The sequence below is a fragment of the Papio anubis genome, chromosome 4 (assembly GCF_008728515.1).
Source record: "Papio anubis isolate 15944 chromosome 4, Panubis1.0, whole genome shotgun sequence".
NCBI classification, from domain to species: domain Eukaryota; kingdom Metazoa; phylum Chordata; class Mammalia; order Primates; family Cercopithecidae; genus Papio; species Papio anubis.
The window spans coordinates 55,989,968-56,010,432 of record NC_044979.1 but is presented as its reverse complement, the minus strand read 5'-3'; the positions used below and the strand labels follow the sequence as shown (position 1 = coordinate 56,010,432).

The following is a 20,465-nucleotide window of genomic DNA, read 5'->3' as shown; positions in this document are numbered from 1 at the left end:
CATGTCTTACTGCCCTAAAAATCTTTCTAGACCATCTCATCCCACAGCGATCAAGCTTCTGGTAACACTACTTGTATCTTCTGGGTCCACAATCATATGTCTTTTGTTGACATTTAATATTTCAATCTTCTTGTTCACAAATAATGCTTCTAAAGAATAGGAACCTTTTTATGATTTATGTCCATAAATTCTCATGGTATCTAACACAATCCAGCACACAGAAGGTGCTCAAAACCAAGGAGGAGTTGAAGGGATGAATTTAATTTCAGTAGCTTTAGCAATAATAATTATAAACATCTAGCACAGTGCCTGGCAGATAGTGAATGCTGTATCTTTTATCTTTTAAATAGATTAAGACTTAATGTCCAAAATTGTTGTTCACAAGGTTCTTGACATCTTAATACTCATCAAATCTGATATGCAACTGAAACTTGGACACAAATGCTCCCATTACATATTTTGTAAGAAGTGCAACAGTTCATAGTTTTATATATAACATGTTTTCGTGAAAAGGTTATATATCAGCAAACTTAATCCATCTTCGTCACTGCCCATGATGATCTGTATACCTCCACACTCTACTTTTAGTTTCGTATTCTATTTTGATTCATACTTTCTTGGTGTTTCCCTACAATGTTGGCTCTCCCTTTTATGCCTCCCAAATGCAATGCTCCTATGCCTCCTTTTCTCCACCCCTTGGCTAAGTCAGGTCAAAGACTTACTTAACAATGATTGGCACAAGAATTATTTTCAGGAAATGAAGGGAGGAAATGCCTGGTTCTTGGTAAAAAGCAAAGAGCCAATTATTTCGCTTAGGCGAAATAATATAATGTTTTGATTTTGACTCACAGCATTAAGACAAAAATGATTTTACAGCCTCCAAGTCTTGGAAAAGTTCAACATCTGACACACTGACCCATGACAACTGAGGTCACATTTATAAATCAGTGCTGCTTTACATAAGCACACACAGATAGAAGTAGAAATCCTAACTAGAGAATACCATGAAAGCTATCACTTATATTAACCCTGGACGTGTGAGAGCATCTAACATAATACCCATCCGAATGTATGCTGGTTCAACCTCTTTGGAAAAACTGATTGAAGGTCTTTACTAAAGTTGCATACAAACCTAAACTATGACATAGTAACCCCACTCCTGTGTATACACCCAAGACAAGTTCATTCTTAAGTACAAGGCATGCATAAGAATGATCACAGAATCTTATTCATAATCTTCAAAACAGGAAATAATACTTTTGTGAACAAAATAGAATGAATCAACAAATTAGGGTATATTTACACAGTAGTGAGGTAGGAGGCAGAACTCAACTTCGGAGGCGGGGCTTGGACGTCGCACCAAATTGAGGACTAGCTAAAACAGGTCTGAGGCAGAAGCACCTCCCCCATTAGACACATTCACCAGTGTGCCATGCCGGTTTACCATTGCCATGGTAACACCGGGAAGTTACTGCCCCTTTCCATGGCATCAACTCGACAACCTGCAAGTTACCACCCTCATTCTAGAGATTTCTGCATAAACCAGTCCTTCATTTGCATCTAATTAAAAGTGGATATAAATATGAGTGCAGAACTGCCTCTGAGCTGCTATTCCAGGTACACTGCCTATGGGGTAGCCCTGCTCCACAAGGATCAGAACCTCTGCTGCTGCGGTTCACTGCCACTTCAATAAAAGCTGCTGTTTAACACCACCAGCTTGCCCTTGAATTCTACATGGTTGAAGCCAAGAACAAATACCTCCCAAGCTAAGCCTCAATTTGGAGGCTTGACTGTCCTATATCATCAGGACACTAAGAAGCAATAAAAAAAGAATGGAATTACTGCCACACATAATGCTATTAATGAACCTCACAACTATAAAAGTGAGCAAAAACAGCCAGACACAAAGAAAAACATACTGTATGACTCCATTTATATGATGTTCAAGAAGAGGCAAACTAATATATAAGCCAATATAGTGGTTATCTTGGGTGGGAGCAACGACCGGGAAGGTCTCAAAGGAGACCTCAGGTTCCTGGAAGTAGATCCTGATCAGACTGAGAATATGGTGGGAGAAGAGCTAAATCAATGAGATACATATTTAAAGGAGATATTTAGCTCTCAAACTGACAAAGAACACAGATGATTGGGAGAAGAATGATAAATTCAGTTATGGACATGTTGGTTATAGGCAAATGTGAAAAACCTGATCTGGCCACGCGCCGTGGCTCACGCCTGTAATCCCAGCACTTCGGGAGGCCGAGGCGGGCGGATTACGAGGTCAGGAGACTGAGACCATCCTGGCTAACACAGTGAAACCCCGTCTCTACTAAAAATACAAAAAATTAGCCGGGCGTGGAGGCGGGCGCCTGTAGTCCCAGCTACTCGGGAGGCTGAGGCAGGAGAATGGCGTGAACCCGGGAGGCGGAGTTTGCAGTGAGCCGAGATAGCGCCACTGCGCTCCAGCCTGGGCAACAGAGCAAGCCTCCGTCTCAAAAAAAAAATAAAAATAAAAAATAAACCTGGCCTGTACACTTAATATTTGTGAGGTTTACTCTATATGTTATACCGTAACAAAAAAATTAACAATATAAAGAAAATGGGACAGGATTAAATACTCAGTAGGACAAAAAACGTCTGGAGTACCAGCCCTCATAGTTAGGCAGCACTGGCCAATTTGGGCAGCAGGTGTCGCACATTAACCCACAGCGCCCATTGATGGGAGTTGTGTGGCTTGGTTTCCAAGCATCACTTAATCACCCTTTTTTTTTTTTTTTTGAGACATAGTTTCACTCTTGTTGTCTAGGCTGGAGTGCAATGATGTGATCCCGGCTCACTGCAACCTCCGCCTCCCAGGTTCAAGCAATTCTCCTGCCTCAGCCTCCTGAGTAGCTGGGATTACAGGCATACACCACCACACCTGGCTAATTTTTGTATTTGTAGTAGAGACGGGGTTTCGCCAATGGAACTCCTGACCTCAGGTGATTTGCTCACCTCGGCCTCCCAAAGTGCTGGATTACAGGCATGAGCCACTGCGCCCAGCCCCAAGCATCACTTTGAACATTCATCCCAAGGAGTGAATTAACACAGTGTAGTTCCTGCCCTGTTAGGTCTTACTGCTTAATGTGATCATAATGTCAGTGGGGAACTCTAAAATTTTCTTTTTCTTCTTAAAAATAAAGGGATACGTGTGCAGAACATGCAGGTTTGTTCCATAGGTCTATGTGTGCCATGGTGGTTTGCTGCACTTATTGACCTACCCTCTAATTTCCCTCCCCTAAGCCCCCAACCCCCCAACAGGCCCTGGTGTGTGTTGTTCCCCTCTCTGTGTCCATGTATTCTCAATGGGACTCCACATTTTCTATGCAAAATATTTTATGACGATTAGTCAATAAATATCTGTTAATAACTAAGCCCCAAGTGATGTGGGAAGAGTTGAGAGGTTGGAGAAACCCCTGTGAGCTGGCTACTCAGGCAGTTCCTTGAAGGACATGAGATTTGAGCCAGGATCTCAAAGGTTAGGAACAGACTCAGGGGTTGCAAAGTGCAGTCTATGCAAGCATTTTGTTTGGTGTTTTAGTATGAATGGCATAGCTTTAAAAGCAATGGAGGCAATGTGACTAGGCAGATTGGTGGATAGCCATGATCTTACATCATGTATTTTGAATTTATGCCAGTTTCCTTAGACATCTGAAGTTATTCTTTCTAAATGTGGGAGAGTCCCTGATGAGGGGAACAACAAAGAGTAGATCCCGAGAATCTAAGTGAATGACTACATTGTAAAAGTAGTTTGGGTATAAATTGCAGAGGCCTGTGACTGTCTTACTGAACACATTCTTCAGGCAATATGAGACGAGAGCATGACACCCATGCATGGCAACTTGGCAGGCCTAGGCCAACTGTGCAAATAGCATTAGTAACGAATGCTGTAAGCAGCTTCTGCGTTTTCCAATGTTATGCCAAGCACCTGGACCCTTGGAAGTGGATTTCTGACTGCTTTCCTTCAGTCGTCACCTGCATTTTTGCCATTTTTGCAGATACAGTTTCTGCTTAGACAACCGAAGGAAGACAAAGTAGGTTAGAGGACAAAGACAACTGAAGGAAGACAAAGTAGGTTACACACAGTAGGTTAAAAACTTGTGAGACCCATGGATTTTCGAAGAATCCTAAAAGGATTATAAAGCTACAGATGCCAATTAAGAACAATATCTTAGTGGTGGTGTTATGGAAATAAAGTTTTCTGAAGCCAATAATTCTGAATATTCCCAAAGTTTGCAATTTATCGCTTGTTTGAGGAGTTCTCAGGCAGTAAAATTGCTGATATTGATACTACCCAAAAGGGTAGGTAGCACAGTTGTTTGAAACTATTATTGAAAGCTCTTGGATATAATTATCAGAGGCCTGTTATACCCAGCAATTAATAACTATAATTTGTGCATCCATGCATCCATATAATATATATATATTCAAGAGATTCTTGAAATATTTATTAAATTGTTAGATTGAGGATCAATATGCATGAGAAGTTATCCTAAGTTAATTTTGCAAAACAAACCTTTATCTTTAGCTTAGAAAACCTTGAAGATAATTTTTACTATTAGCATAACTTTCGCTACAAATAAACTCAAGTTGTTGTGATTTTTACTGTTATGGCTTTATAAATTGGTCTTAAGGTCTCTCTATGAAGAGTGGCCATAAGCCAAGATAGCTGCTCTTTAGAAGAGCCCTGATGGACAGGGCGTCAGGTTCCTGTGTGTCAGTCATGTGAGACACAATGACAACAATGAAAAGGTGAAATCAAACGCATGAAACAGAAGAAATTTATTACTTACAGATCTGACAGCTTAGGGGTGCTGATGGGGAGCGCAGATAAGTCTGGAGGTGGCAGGGAGCTCAGCAGTGGGTGGGGAGTGAGAGAGCAGCTGTGGAACCTCACCTTTATTAAGGTATATGGGTATTATCACTCTGGTCTTCTCACAGGAGTTGTGGATTGGCTGATTTAAGGAAAACACGCCAGAAGGGGGAAACTTATTTATATGACTCTGGTGTTGACCATTAAGTTTATTATGGTTAGCAGCTGTGGGGTGTTTTGGGTTTGGGATTAGCAGGATGAGAAACAGGTGGGCTATATCTCAACCACGTGGGGATGAGTTATTTTAACTAGTACAAAGATTGGGTATGATTGGGTTTCAAACAACTTATGTCAGACCTAAGAATGCATGAGTTTATATCATAAGTGTATGTTGATTCAATGTCTTTGGTAGCTACTGCTGTATCAAACAAATTTATGACACAAGTTTAGCCTTATTTTTGATTTGATTATTAAAGGTAGTGGTGAGGTAGAAATCCTAATGCAAAGTTGGACATATGATGGATTTTAACAGAAATGTGAACCCTTCACTTGAAATATTAAGATTAGAGGAAGGAAATCATGGTTTTAAAAATATAAAGATAAGCATTTCTTTTTCTCCATAGCCTTGCCAGCATCCGTTGTTTTTGACTTTTTAATAATAGCCATTTTGACTGGTGTGAGATAATATCTCATTGTGGTTTTGACTTGTGTTTCTCTGATAGTGATGCTGAGCATTTTTTCCTACTTTTGTTGGCCACATGTATGTCTTCTTTTAAGAAATGTCTATCCATGTCCTTTGTCCTTTTTTTAAATGGGGTTATTTGTTTTTTGCTTGTTGATTTGTCTAAGTTCCTTATAGATTCCAGATATCAGACCTTTGTCAGATGCATAGTTTGCAAATATTTTCTCCCATTCTATAGTCTGTTTACTCTGTTGATAGTTTCTTTTACTGTGAAGAGGCTCTTTAGTTTAGTTCAGCCACTGTGGAAAGCAGTTTGGAGATTTCTCAAATAACTTAGAGCTACCATTCAACCCAGCAATCCCATTACTGGGTATAAAACCAAAGGAAAATAGATCGTTATACCAAAAAGACACATGCACTCATACATTCATTCATCACCACACTATTAATAACAAAGATGTGGAATTAATCTAGCTGCCCATCAGTGGTGGATTGGATAAAGAAAGTGTGTTTTTTTTATATATATATATACCACGGAATACTATGCAACCATATAGGAGGATGAAATCATGTCCTTCACAGAGATGTAGAAGGAGCTGGAGACCATAATCCTGAGTGAATTAATGCAGGAAAAGAAAACCAGACACTGCATATTCTCATTTATAAGTAGGAGCTATACATTGAGCACACATGGATATAAACATGAGAATAACAGACACTGCAGACTACTAGAGAGTGGAGGGAGGAAGGGGAGTACGGGTTGAAAAACTACCTACCCGGTACTATGCTTACCACCTGAATGCAATATGCCAATGTACCAAACCTGCACATGTATGCCCTGTATCTCAAAAGTAAGATTTAAAAATATATAAAGATAGATGTAGAAATAGATTTAAATTTGTGTGGATATAAATATTCATAAATCTATTTTCTAGCTCTGTCCACTGACAGGGGCTAGAAGCTATGACATTCTAGGAGCAATGACCATACTCAGCATTAATATCTTAGTTTCCAAATATCATTCTCCAGTAAAAGGAACTAGGGATCCTCGAAGAAATGACTGGAGCAAAGAAAATACAAGATGAGCCCAGAACACATTCTTGTGCCAGAAAGGAAGTGCAGAAGGAATCACAGGAGCATATCAGAAGGACAAGTAAGCCTACCTGAAGGGTGTACACTGGCCAAATGTGGGACAATCAGAGCATGAAAAGGAATGACAGTGAGAAACCATAAGTCCACACTGATAAACAGATGAAAAAATAAGGAAAGAAGAGAAAGTTCTTCCTCATAGTAGAAAGCCACCTAACAAATATAGAAGAAATGATGGAATTAGAAAATCACCATTTGACAATCATCATAACAAAAGTTGATTTGGGTAAGTATCACCAATAAATCCCAAGCTAGTAGGTAAAAATGTTAAGAGGAGTAAGACAACTACATAGTCTCAGAGTATCTCTTCTTGAGGTGCTTATTAATTTCAAACAGAAAAATAAATAAATAAAAGAGAAATCTGGAAGTCACCACCTTAACCAAGTGATCAAGATGAACAAGTCTAGCAGTGGGACAAGGCATATCATGTGTTCCCGGTAGAAGACACTTGAGAAGAATACAACATTGTGTCTTTATATTTTCACCAAAAATACATAACTTGAATCTAATAATGAGAAAATGGGAAAAATCCAAATTGAAAAAAAAATCACAAAATAAACAACCTCTTCTCTTCAAAGTGTCAATATCATGAAAGCTAAAGAAATCCTGAAGAATTGTTCCAGATTAAAGGAGACTAAAGAGATGACTACTGAATGCAATACATAATCTGGAATTTTCTTTTGCTATAAAGAACATTATTGGGACAACTGGCAAGACCTGAATAAGTTATGTAGATTAGAAAATGGTATTATATCAGTGTTAATTTCCTGATATTATTGTATTATGATTAAGAGAATGAATATATTTTTAGGAAACACAGTGATGCATTTAGGTGTAAAGGGGCATCGTGTCTTCAGAGAGAGAGAAAGAGAGAGGTTGAGAGAACAAGAAGATAGAAAGAAAAGGATAAAGCAAATGTGGTAAGATGTTAACATCTGAGAAATCTGGGTTTAAGTTCCAAAGTAACTATGGAAATTCTTTGCACTATTCTTGCAACTGTCCTGTATATCTGAAATTATGTCAAAATAAAAGAAAAAGTCAAAACTGTAGAAAAAGTGAACAATTTAGTAATTTAGATCTTGTACACACATATATAACACTATTTTTTCTTTTTTTTTTTTTTTTTGAGACGGAGTCTTGCTCTGTCACCCAGGCTGGAGTGCAGTGGCCGGATCTCAGCTCACTGCAAGCTCTGCCTCCCAGGTTCACCCCATTCTCCTGCCTCAGCCTACTAAGTAGCTGGGACTACAGGCGCCAGCCACCCAGCCCGGCAAATTTTTTGTATTTTAACTAGAGACGGGGTTTCACTGTGTTAGCCAGCATGGTCTCGATCTCCTGACCTCGTGATCCACCCGCCTCAGGCTCCCAAAGTGCTGGGATTACAGCACTATTATTTTAAAATAATAAATAGTGGGATTATTTTAAAATAATAGTGTTATGGATTACGGGCCATAACACTATTATTTTAAAAATTACTTTTTTATTGCATTCTGTTCCAATTTGGTTTTGCTTCTCGGTTTTGAATAAATTCTGTTTTTGCTTTAAGACTTTTTAAACTTATTTTTTACTATGACTATCAAATTTCTTAGAATGTTTTATTCAGTTATATAAAGTTTGTCATCTGAAATTCCAATGTCCTTTAAATCATTTTCTAAAGTATAGCTGTCAGGCATGACCAGGTAACAGTTGAATATGTAGTCAGCCATTACTTAAAAAAAAAAAAAAAAAAACCCTCCCCATATATGGGTATTTCCTAAATGTTCATCTTGCTTTTTAAAGTTCACATAATGAGAATATATAATTCATCATATTCCCCTTTTTGCTTATTTGCTGATAGAAAACAGCAGATTTCAGTGCTCCATTGCAGTAACTATAGTTAGTTAGGTAAGTATATATTCTTTCTATCATATGACAAGATCTTTTCATTGTATGGAAGTAAATGTAGTATATGCAATAATAAAAGAAATCTTCATTTCATGTACCAACCCAAGAAATGTATGTAACTGACTGAATATATATGCTAATACTTATGCTACGAAAGTATCAGAACCTACACTACTGCATTGGCTCAGAATTACCTGATAAATTTTTGGAAGTAAAGGCAGGGACCATTTTGTTTTAGTGTATCAAGTTGTAAATATCACCTACAGGATATATGTAATAAAGAATTTTGATAATGATATTGGCTTCATTTGAATTTTTAAGTACATGTTGAGTTGGGTTTTACTGTAGTAACATATAAAGAAAAATATACCTCATGCAGAAAAATGAAAGCTGGAGTTTCAGATAAATCAACAAACCGCTCATCTTGAATGTTAATTGTGGGCACTATGGCATAAATGGGCTCTTGATCCTTTTCATCTTTCTCCTCTTCCTCTTCTTTTTCTGTGTCTGTGCTACTGTCTTCCATTTTTCACGATTCTAAAATAAAATTAATCCATATGTGGCTATTTAGCAGTGTCTTCACTTAAAAAGTAAAATTAATGGAAAATAATAAAAATAAGCAAAAAACGGAATAAGCTATTCTTCAATGAAACTACAAATCAGGAAAGTTAGCTATAATCTCATTGTAAAAGACTGCTTTTTTGCAAAGATACTCTCTACTGTTGCATTCAAATCAATCATTCTTATTTTTAAAAGTATGCTACTGTTGCAATAATTGGAAAATAAAATATATATGAATTATAATGAGAATGCAAGTCAGTATCAGCCTAGATATTTATGCAACAAGAAGTCAGAAACCTCTCCAGCTATCCTATTATCAGAAAGCAAAGTGTGCTTTCTGATACCTCTATAATCTATACCTTGTACATATTTCTGTAGAAAAGTGCTTAAAATACTGTATTGTAATTTACTATTTTTCATATTATCTACCTTATTGGACTTCTTAGAACAGAAATTATATTCTTATTTACCCATATACCTTCAACACCTCACAAATAACATACTTAGAATGTGTGCTAAAAATAATTGCCAATGGGACAAAGAAGTTCTGCTATTCTTCTAATGTTCAAAGAATATTACAATTGCAAATAGTTTACTTGAATTTTCAGAAATAAAATGCTTAATACTAAATCAATGCAGTAACAATAATTCATTCACTTCTTATTGGAAAGTTAGTTTGTCCAAAACCAAAGTCCCACAGGAGCAAAACTGAGGTTCTTCTGTAATTGCTGTGGGCAACTGCTAACACCAGCTTCAGAAATTTTTCTTCCTCAAATCATATTGGCAGGGTGACCTACATAATTTGCAGGACCCAGTACAAAAAAACAAATGTGGGATTCCTTGTCAAAATGTCAGAAAAATGTCCTCTGAAAGTTACTAATATATAAAAAGTCTTCCCTTTAAAAATATTTTATTACTTATAAAATGTGATGGGGTAATAGCAATACATGAATAGCAACAAAAACTAAGTGAATAGCAATGAATCCTAAGAAAATATTTTTGATGTCACAATTTTATATAATAAAATAATAATATCTTGATTGATCATAAGATTTTTCTGGCTCACTTTTCTGCAAATTAATTTACTAGATCATCAAAATTTATACTCATTATAATTTCATTTTTTTTTTTTTTTTTTTTTTTTTTGAGACAGAGTCTCGCTCTGTCGCCCAGGCTGGAGTGCAGTGGCCGGATCTCAGCTCACTGCAAGCTCCACCTCCCGGGTTTACGCCATTCTCCTGCCTCAGCCTCCCGAGTAGCTGGGACTACAGGCGCCCGCCACCTCGCCCGGCTAAGTTTTCGTATTTTTTAGTAGAGACGGGGTTTCACCGTGTTAGCCAGGATGGTCTCGATATCCTGACCTCGTGATCCGCCCGTCTCGGCCTCCCAAAGTGCTGGGATTACAGGCTTGAGCCACCGCGCCCGGCCAATATAATTTCATTTTTAATTGATCAAACTGAAAGTGATGTGAGTTGCTCTTGGGAAATGCAAGATCATACGTAATTTTTGGCAATTTTTAATTTGAGAAGAATCTTTCTGCTCATGCATCTTTCACTGAAGTTTATAAGAATATTTATAGGCTGTGATAACATTTAGATAAATTTCTGATAAATCATTTCAAAATATAACCGTTTGAGCTGATGATTCTTATAGAACAAGTTTCTAAAAAGATTTAACTCTTTCTAAAAACCAGCTTCCTCTGTGAATTTAATTTTAAATGTAAATTTATTCAACATTCATTTTAATGTGTCCTCTAACAATTTTGGTAACTTCTGGAAGTTGTGCAATAATCCAAAAGTGGCTTTATATTTTGTATAAAACACCTGCTTATATGCATTCTATTGTTGTATGTTCCATTACAAAGAAAAAATAAAATTAAAAATGGTCTTTCTTGTTCATACTTCATTTATTCAAAGCTTTATAAGCTTTATTCAAGCTTAGAAAAGTATTATTTTCTGTCACATGCAATCATCTTTAATTTCAATTCCTAAACTTATGGATATTTGATTTGCAATATTATAGCAGTTTTCAAAACTGGAGATTTTAAACTCTCTGAATAATTCTAATAACTCCTTGACATGTTTTATTGCAATGTCTGTGTGTTTGCTTTTATTTTGTAATATTTTACTAAAAAAGTTTTCTGCATGAGTGCCAATAGTTTCTTTCCTTATTATATGTGCAAATACCACAGGGACAGGTGCTAGGGACCAGCCTTCCATGGTAGGTTCTAGAACTGTCCCCATGCAGAGCCTCTTCTTTCTCCTGAGGCCATCACTGATGTAGCTGTCCCTATTACTTTTGCTGTCATGTTGCTTCTGCTGCTATTGCTGCCATTGCTTTTGCCAACGTGCACTCAAGTGCTGGCCTGGCTGCCTTGAGACTCTGTGATACCTCAAATTGCTCTGATGCATGCTTTTGAGCACCAGGCCACAGGCCTATTTGCTTGGCACCCACACCCTCTGCCGCAGCCACTGATACAGGCCTGCGCGTGTGCACACTGCTTCCTGGCCTATCTGTGCTGCTCATGTGAATGTGCGATTGTCCCAACAGACTTTATTTACAAAACTCAAGCTCAAAAATAAAATTTTAAGTATTTAAAAATGGTGACAGCAGAGCATTAAAACAAGTGCAGGGCTCTTCTGAGAGCAGATCTTTGTGTGACTATGTAGGTCATACATCTATGAAGCTGAAGCCGGCCCTGTATATTAGCCATTGATTTGGCCATGTATTCAAGTAGATCCACAGAAGTTTCTAAAAGAACTCTGTCTTAGTCAGCAAGGCCTCCATTGACCCACTTTGGTGACATTGGGATGACTGCCCTTCTGGAGAGAGAGCGGGTAAAATGCCTCCATTGTATAAGAGAATGCCAATATCATCAGCAGCTCTTTTTGATCTCAGAAATACATGAATCTTCACTAAATCAACAGAATATTATACTTACACTCTTCTCTTGCCAGAGAAGATAACTGCAATTGTAAGATGCTTTTGAAAGATGCATGAACTGCTTTGAAAGATGCTTTTAAGGTCTGAATCTTCTGCTGAATATGTATCCTTTCTCATGTCTATCTTATTGGATTGGCTCTTTCTTGATGACATTGATCCTCACTCTAAAACATGGAAAGCATGTTCTATCATATGAAGCCAGAAGGCTTGGTAGGTTCTGGGTTCTTGAATGTGTTAGTCAGGTGGTCACAGACATATCATTTATTCATTAAATGTACTCCTCTCTAAAACGGGGTAAAATTAGTAAAACAAAACAACAACTAATTTTTATGTTTCAAAAAGATGTGCAGATTAAACATGATAATGCCTCTGGACTTGAGCTTCTACTCTGCTGTCTCTAATTTTCTGCCACAGCCGTAAATTATACATGTACTTGTTTTCCTCTTCCTGCTGCTACAACAATACTTCATAGGTGGTAACATACACTTCCAACAGGAGGCTCCAAATATCTGATTGTCTGTTGTTATGTGATGTTAATAGCCAGTGGTATCATTTGACTTCCCTTCCTTTAACACACGTTTGCTTTTTTCAATGCCCTACAGTGTTTTTTAAAATAACTATTATTATTATGACATTACAATACTTTATATTTGCTAAGTAATCACAGTTTATTGCTTAAATCTTCAAGCAGCTAAAATGGCTATATATTTAAATTTGTTTTATGAATAAACTAAAATATGTATACTCAATCCTTTCATGGATATTAAATGTGAATGAATATCCCAGAAAAATATTTCCTTCAGAACATTAGGCTATATCTTATTTTTAACCTTTTTATTAAGAAGTGTTTCAAAGGCCGGGCATGGTGACTCATGCCTGTAATCTCAGCACTTTGGGAGACGGAAGCAGGTGGATTACCTGAGGTCAGGAGTTCAAGACTAGCCTGACCAACATGGTGAAACCCCATCTCTACTAAAAATACCAAAAAAATTAGCCAGGCGTGGTGGTGTGTGCCTGTAATCCCAGCTACTTGGGAGGCTGAGGCAGGAGAATCACTTGAACTCCGTGGGTGGTGGTTGCAGTGAGCTGAGATCATGTCATTGTACTCCAGCCTGGGAGACACAGTGAGGCTGTGTTGAAAGAAAGAAAGAAAGAAAGAAAGAAAGAAAGAAAGAAAGAAAGGAAGGAAGGAAGGAAGGAAGGAAGGAAGGAAGGAAGGAAGGAAAAAGTGTTTCAAATATAAACAAAAGTAGCAGATTAGTACAATGAATCCTCAAGTACCCATTAATCAGCTTCGACAAATATCAATTCATGAGCAATTTTATCTATAACCCTTCCACTTCCCCTCTGAACTCTCTAGATTATTTTGAAGCAAAACTTAGACGTTTAGACTTAATAATATATCCTAAAGAACTTTATAGGAATATATAGAGATAGACCTCGTTCCTTTTCATAGCTGCATAGCACTCCTTTGCATAGATGCACCATAGGTTACTCAATTTCCATAAACATACAGAATGTTTCCAATTTTCTGCTATTACAAAAGGGTTGCAAAGTATAGTACATCTATTTATTTTAAAAATATGTATATATGTGTATTTTTTTTAGACAGAATCTTGCTCTGTCTCCCAGGCTGGAGTGCAGTGGTGCATTCTCCACTCGCAATAACCTCTGCCTCCCAGGTTCAAGTGATTCTCCTGCCTCAGCCTCCCGAGTAGCTGGGATTACAGGCGTGTGCCACCACAGCTGGCTAATTTTTGTATTTTTAGTAGAGACGGGGTTTCACCATGTTGGCCAGGCTGGTCTCGAACTCCTGACCTCAGGTGATCCACCTGCCTTGGCCTCCCAAAGTGCCAGGATTACAGGCATGAGCCACCACTCCTGGCCTTGAAATATTTACAATAAAGATGATATTAACTTTGAAAACTTAGGTTCAGACAATTTCTCAGAGCACTGCACCTTTAAATATAATACAGCTTACCTGGGCAACAAATGATAAGTACCATGCTGAATTTGTACAAATTCCTCAGTTTGCTAAAGTTTTCAATCTCTATTATTCTGAAAACATTCTAAATATTTTAGAGCAAGTAAAGTATTTACATAGGGAAGCAACTAAAAGATACTACAAGAGAGTTCTGATCGAGATCATCAGAAAAACTTTAACCTTTAGAATAAAAATACTTAGGCATACATTTAACCAAGGACATGAAAGATCTGTACACTGGAAACTACAGAACTCCAGTGAAAGAAATTAGACATAAATAAATGGAAAGGTATCCCATGTCATGGATTAGAAGAATTAATATTGTTAAAATGGTTTTACTACACAAAGTAATCTACAGGTTCAACCTGCAATCTCTATAAAATTTCAATGGCATTTTTTCACAGGAATAGAAAAAAATCCTAAAATTTATATGGAACCATAAAGGACCCCAAATAGCCAAACCAACTTTGAGCAAGAACAACAATGCTAGAAAAAAATCTCATATTCTGATTTCTAATTGTAGACAAAGTTAGAGTAATCAAAACAGTATGGTGCTGGCATTAAAAAAAAAAAGACCAATGGAACAAAATAGCCCAGAAATGAACCAATGCATATACAGTCAAGTAATTTTGGGCATGGATGTCAAGAATGCACAACATAGTTTCTTCAATACAGGGTGTTAGGGAAATTGGATATCCACATGCCAAAGAATGAAATCAGGCCCTTGTTTTACACCACACACAAAAATTAACTCAAACTAGATTAAAGAATTAAACATGAGACCTGAAAGCATAAAACTCCTAGAAGAAAACATAGGAAAAAGGTCCTTGACATTGGTTTTAGTGATGATATTTTGGGTATGACACCAAAAGCACAGACAACAAAAGGAAAAATAAAGTGAGATGACATCCAACTAAAAAACTTCTGCACGGCAAAAGAAACAATCAACAAAATGAAAAGGCAACCTATGGAATGGTAGGAAATATTTGCAAACTATATATGTGATAAGGGGTTAACATCCAAAACACACAAGGAACTTATACAACTGAATAGCAACAACTCAAATAATCCCATTAAAAAATGGGTAATGGAGCTGAATAGACACTTTCCCAAAGAAAACATACAAATGGCCAACAAGTACATAAAAAGGTGATCAACATTACCAACCATTGGGGAAATGCAAATCAAAACCACAATAAGATATCGCCTCACACCTGTTAGGATGGCTATGATTGAAAAAACAAAAGATAATAATTGTTGATGAGTATGTGAAGAAAAAGGAACCCTTGTACACTGTTAGTGGGAATATAAGTTGGTAAAACCAATAGAAAACAGTATGAAGTTTCCTCAAAAAATTAAAAATAAACCTTCCTTATTATCCAGCAGTTCTTCTGGTTATATATCCAAATGAATTGAAATCAGGATCTCAAAGTGATATCGGCACTCCCACATTCATTTCATCACTATTTACAAAAGCTAAGATATGGAACCAACATAAATTTCCATGGACATATGAATGCACAAAGGAATTATGATATATGTATACAATGGAACATTTTACAGCCATAGAAAAAGGAAATTCTGCCATTTGCAACATCATGGATAGAAAATGAAATGTTTAGGCAGACAGAGAAATACAAGTACTGTATGATCTCACTTATATATGGAACTTAAAGTAGTCAAACTCATAGAAGCAGAGTGGGATGGTGGCCGCCAGGGACTTGGGGTAGGAGAAATTGGGGAGTAATGGTTAAAGAGTACAAAATTTTAGCTATGCAAGATAAATAAGTTTTGAAGATCTACTAGACGGCATAGTGCCTGTAGCTAACAATACTCTTTTGTATACATAAAATTACTAAGAGTAGATCTTATGATAAAACAACAACAAAAATAATAACACAGGGGTGGATAAAACTTTGGGAGGTGATAGATATGTTTATGAGATTGATGATGGTTGATGGTTTCATGGGTGTATACTTATCCCCAACCTCATTGAGATGCATACAATAAATATGTACAGTATTTTCTACATCCACCATACCTCAATAATGTGTTTTTTTAAAAAGGAAAAGATGAAGAGTGAGTAGTGACAGAAAACACAACAAAGGAAAATATTAAAAAGTCTGTGTGAATTAAAACAAAAAAACCACTAATTAATCTAATTAAATAGGCAGGAAAGGACTTAACCAGGTAACAAAGTTTAATGGATAAAACAATAAATATATGGCCGGGCACGGCGGCTTACTCCTGTAATCTCAGTACTTTGGGAGGCCGAGGCGGGCAGATCACAGGGTCAGAAGTTAGAGACCAGCCTGGCCAACATGGTGAAACCCCGTCTCTACTAAAAACACAAAAATTAGCCAGGCATGGTGGCGGGCACCTGTAATCCCAGCTACTCAGGAGGCTGAGGCGGGAGAATTGCTTGAACCTGGAAGGCAGAGGTTGCAGTGAGTCAAGATAGTGCTACTCCACTGTAGCCTGGGCAACAGAGTGAAACTCTGTCTCAAAAAAACAAAAAAACAAAAAAACAAAAAACAATAAATATCCAAAGACAGTTAATATAGGATTGCAAAGCCCATTGTATTAATATTACTATATTGCAGGCAATATGACTGAGAGCTATAAAGAAAATAATAGAATAAAATATATTCTCAGGCTACAGTGGTATAAACAGAGAATGTTTAATATAACACCTTAAATTCCTGGCATAGGAAGAACTACATAGCTGTCAGGTATGGTAATTCTAGAGACTTATATCTCCAGAACGCCTAAATCAATTAAGTAAATATTTATTGAGTTTTCCTATAAAGATAAAGACTTTACAAATATGCAAACAATGTATAATCTGAAGAGAAAGTAAGGCAGGGAAAGAACTAGTTCTCTGTCACATAAGCTGAGGTAAAATAAGCACAAATAAAAAGCAACGTTCTTAGGAAAGTAGATAAGGCTGAAAAAGCAACTGGTAGCCTGGAATTTGGGACTTGAACTCTGGGCATTAGGAGCTATGGTGGAGTTGTAAAGATATTGCTGACAATGAGAAGAATGCCTTGGAAAATGTGTGAATTTAGAGGCAAGGAAACAATCTGGAGGCTAGGACCCAGCCACTGTGTTATCGGTAGGAGATAGTGGTGAGCAAGACCAGACAAGGTTCCTGACCTGAGGGGACCCACAGACCGGCAGCAAGACAAGTTAATGAAAAAATCACAGACACAGGCCGGATGCGGTGGCTCACGCCTGTAATCCCAGCACTTTGGGAGGCCGAGGCGGGCGGATCACGAGGTCAGGAGATCGAGACCATCCTGGCTAACACGGTGAAACCCCGTCTCTACTAAAAATACAAAAGTTAGCAGGGGCATGGTGGCAGGCACCTGTAGCCCCAGCTACTTGGGAGGCTGAGGCAGGAGGATGGCGTGAACCCGGAAGGAAGAGCTTGCAGTGCCGAGATCGCGCCACTGCACTCCAGCCTGGATGACAGAGCGACTCTGTTTAAAAAAAAAAAAAAAAAATCACAGACATAAAATTCTAAAAGTTTTAACTGAAATTGGTGCTATGATAACTTGAACCACAAAAACAGGGTGGCCACACACTGCACACTTATAGGGAGCACCACCGGCATAGCAAGTTCTGTAGAGAAGCGGCCCCCACTGGAAGGAGGCAAGGCAGTACCACGCGATGCTGTAGGAGTCTGAAGAGAAGAGGATGTGGTCTTAAGGGGATTTTAAGAGAGCAGAGGACGTGAATAAGCCAAAATAGGAAGCTTCACAAAGAATAATTAAGCAATAAACATTGCAGGGTACCCCTTGTTTTGTAATACACATCAGTAATTCCTCTTCTTCAAACGAAACATTGGTGATCATCGTTTTGATTTTGAATTCTCAAGGAAAAATTTCTAGATAGATACAAGGAGCATGGTGTAAAAATCAAATACTGCATGCTCCAGAGAATGGGGCAGGATGCACAAACAATGTGACTTTTGGACAATAAAATGGCAATGCTTCAAGAAAGCTGCAGCAGAAAACCACACTGTCTTTCGATATTACTCATCGCTGAACAAGCACAGGTTTTGCTCATTTTAGAAACAGCAGGGTGTAATGTAAAGTCGAATATGATTTCTTTCTCTCCTAGCCCCACATAGAACCTGCGTGTTCTTTTTTTGTGACTTGGCTCTTCTGACTGCCCTGAAGATAAGATTGGGTGCTCCTTCCCCCAGCAGCCCATTGCTCTACAAGGTTAATTACAAGATGTTTCTACAGGAACTCAGAGCTGACCCCTTGGAGGAAGGGAGAACTCTGGGGCACTTCCAATGTTTTGTTTTGTTTTGTTTTAGTTTCCTAACATGTTAAAAAAAAAAAAAAAAAAAACATAGAATAGTCAAAACTGGGTTACAAAAATTCTGGTATAAAGTTGTATGACAAGTGCCTTCAATTCTGTCAGTGTATCTCTGGTAATTACATGTATATTATCTTTTGGAGATAACATTGAAAGTCTATAAAATCTAAGGCTCATCCTACGGGGCCTCTGGTCCACTATATGACAGGCTCAGAATATTGGGCAGCCAATCTGACATGAGGCATACCTCAGATCCATTTAATGGACAACAGCAACAACAATATCAGAGAGAACTAACTTAATAGCCCTAAATGCCACAGATAAAATTATTGCAGTTATTCCTGCCTATATTTTATATTCTATGTACAATTATACAATGCTCATTTTTACCATACAAAGACAAAGTTAGACTTGAAACATTTTTTAAGATGTAGATACATATTTTATTTTATTTATTTTTATTTTTGTGGGTACATAGTAGGTATATATATTTATGGAGATGCTTTTTTTAAGAAAGAAAGTAAAAATGTTGTTATTCAAAGACCCAACAAATCAAACCACAACATTTTTTTTTTCCTGAAAGAAATGATACAGAGGACTTTTGAAAAAAGAATCCTGAAAAGAAAAGAATCCTACAGGAAAAACAAAAAGAATCTTAAAGGAAAGGAAAAATGAAAACTCTTGCAGTAAATATGTACAGATAAAAATTGCCTCCTAATTGAAGTGTTAAAGTAACAATGGGGTTGGAACTACCTTCAATTAAAACCACACAAACACACAAATAGCAAACCTCTGAAAGAAAGCTTCAAGGGCATATCTGGCCTTTAAAGTTAATGTTCAGACGTGTTAAACAGTTACATCTTGGATTATGTGCACGTGTAATCCATGAGGAATCTGTTAATTGCAACATGATGGTGGAGAACCCAAGGCTCTATGATAGAATCAGCACCCCTCCCGAGGATGGAAGGGTGCTGAGAGAGCTCTACGCCTTCTCCTTCATTTCACCATCCCCTTGCCTTTCTTTGCCCACTCCTACCATAACCCAAGCACAGACCCAAGAAAAGTTCCTCACTCTCTCTTTAAAGCATCTTATACATTTATTCCCTTTCTTCTCGGAAACCTACATAATCAAAACAAGCTCTGTATTACTTATTTCTGAGTAGGTATAACATGTGGGCTTATCACGGGGCAGCACCTTACATGAGGCAGAACTGCCATAGAAACAGACAGGATATGTTTCCAACACACCCTCCTGGTTGCCCTTGTCAGCATGCAAGCATTCTTGTTCAGTGCGCCTAATAATAATATTTATATAACCCTTTACAATTTAAACAAAACTTTCCCTTGTATTACTTCATTTGTCCTAACAACCACATACCATAAGAATTACCTCCATTTTGTACAGGAGGAAATTGACAGAGAGTATAAATGATGTGCCCAAGATCACACAGCAAGGATTGGCAGTATTTATTTAAACCCATGTCACCTGGCTCCAAATCCCTCACTCTTTCCTATTATACCATGCAAGACTCTCTCTGTGGTCTTAGCAAAGCCCTTCCCTCTTGGCCTTCAATAGCCAAAAGCAGGATCAACAATACAGGCGGGCTGACACAATTTGACTTCTGTCACTGCAACAGTGTTAAGGTTAGGACTCTTTTAGAAAAAGCAAGCCAACACGGTGTAAATCAGTTAAAGACAAATTATTGTTGAGCAGCAATTATTAGGCAGTCCATGAGGTGGCAAGGCTGAGCTGAACAAAACAGTGGGCTATAGAACTTGTTGCTATAGTTACAAACAAAAGGACAACCTTCGAATATACACAGTGTGGCGAGAAACACTGTTCTTACATCTGTAATAATTTACAGTCATTCTGCAAGTTTAGGCAGGCCTCAGAAATTCAAAAGGTGCCTGAAAGGCGCTATCAGTTCCCTTAATTAGTTTCCAAATAATTTAGCAGTGAGCAGAGTCTAAGAGTTCCAAATCTTGTAAGAGATTTGAAATGCCCGGGTAGGTCTAAAGCTGACGGTCTTCCAGAAGGTCTGTAAAGCTGAAATTCTGCCTGTTTGGATGCAATCTAGAAT

The 20,465-nt window shown here is 37.7% G+C and overlaps 1 protein-coding gene across 3 annotated transcripts in view; it reads right to left on the bottom strand.

Annotated features, from left to right (window-relative positions):
- CCDC146 (coiled-coil domain containing 146) overlaps positions 1-20,465 on the bottom strand; it is a 177,136-nt gene that overhangs the window by 131,442 nt on the left and 25,229 nt on the right. For 2 of the 3 annotated variants that reach the window (XM_003896411.5, XM_009203572.4), the window contains exon 2: positions 8,938-9,104. The exons of the other annotated variant lie outside the window; for it this stretch is intronic. In XM_003896411.5, coding sequence (XP_003896460.2) covers positions 8,938-9,093 — 156 coding nt within the window. In that variant the 5' untranslated portion in view covers positions 9,094-9,104. The remainder of the gene's footprint in view (positions 1-8,937; positions 9,105-20,465) is intronic. 3 annotated transcript variants of the gene reach the window in all.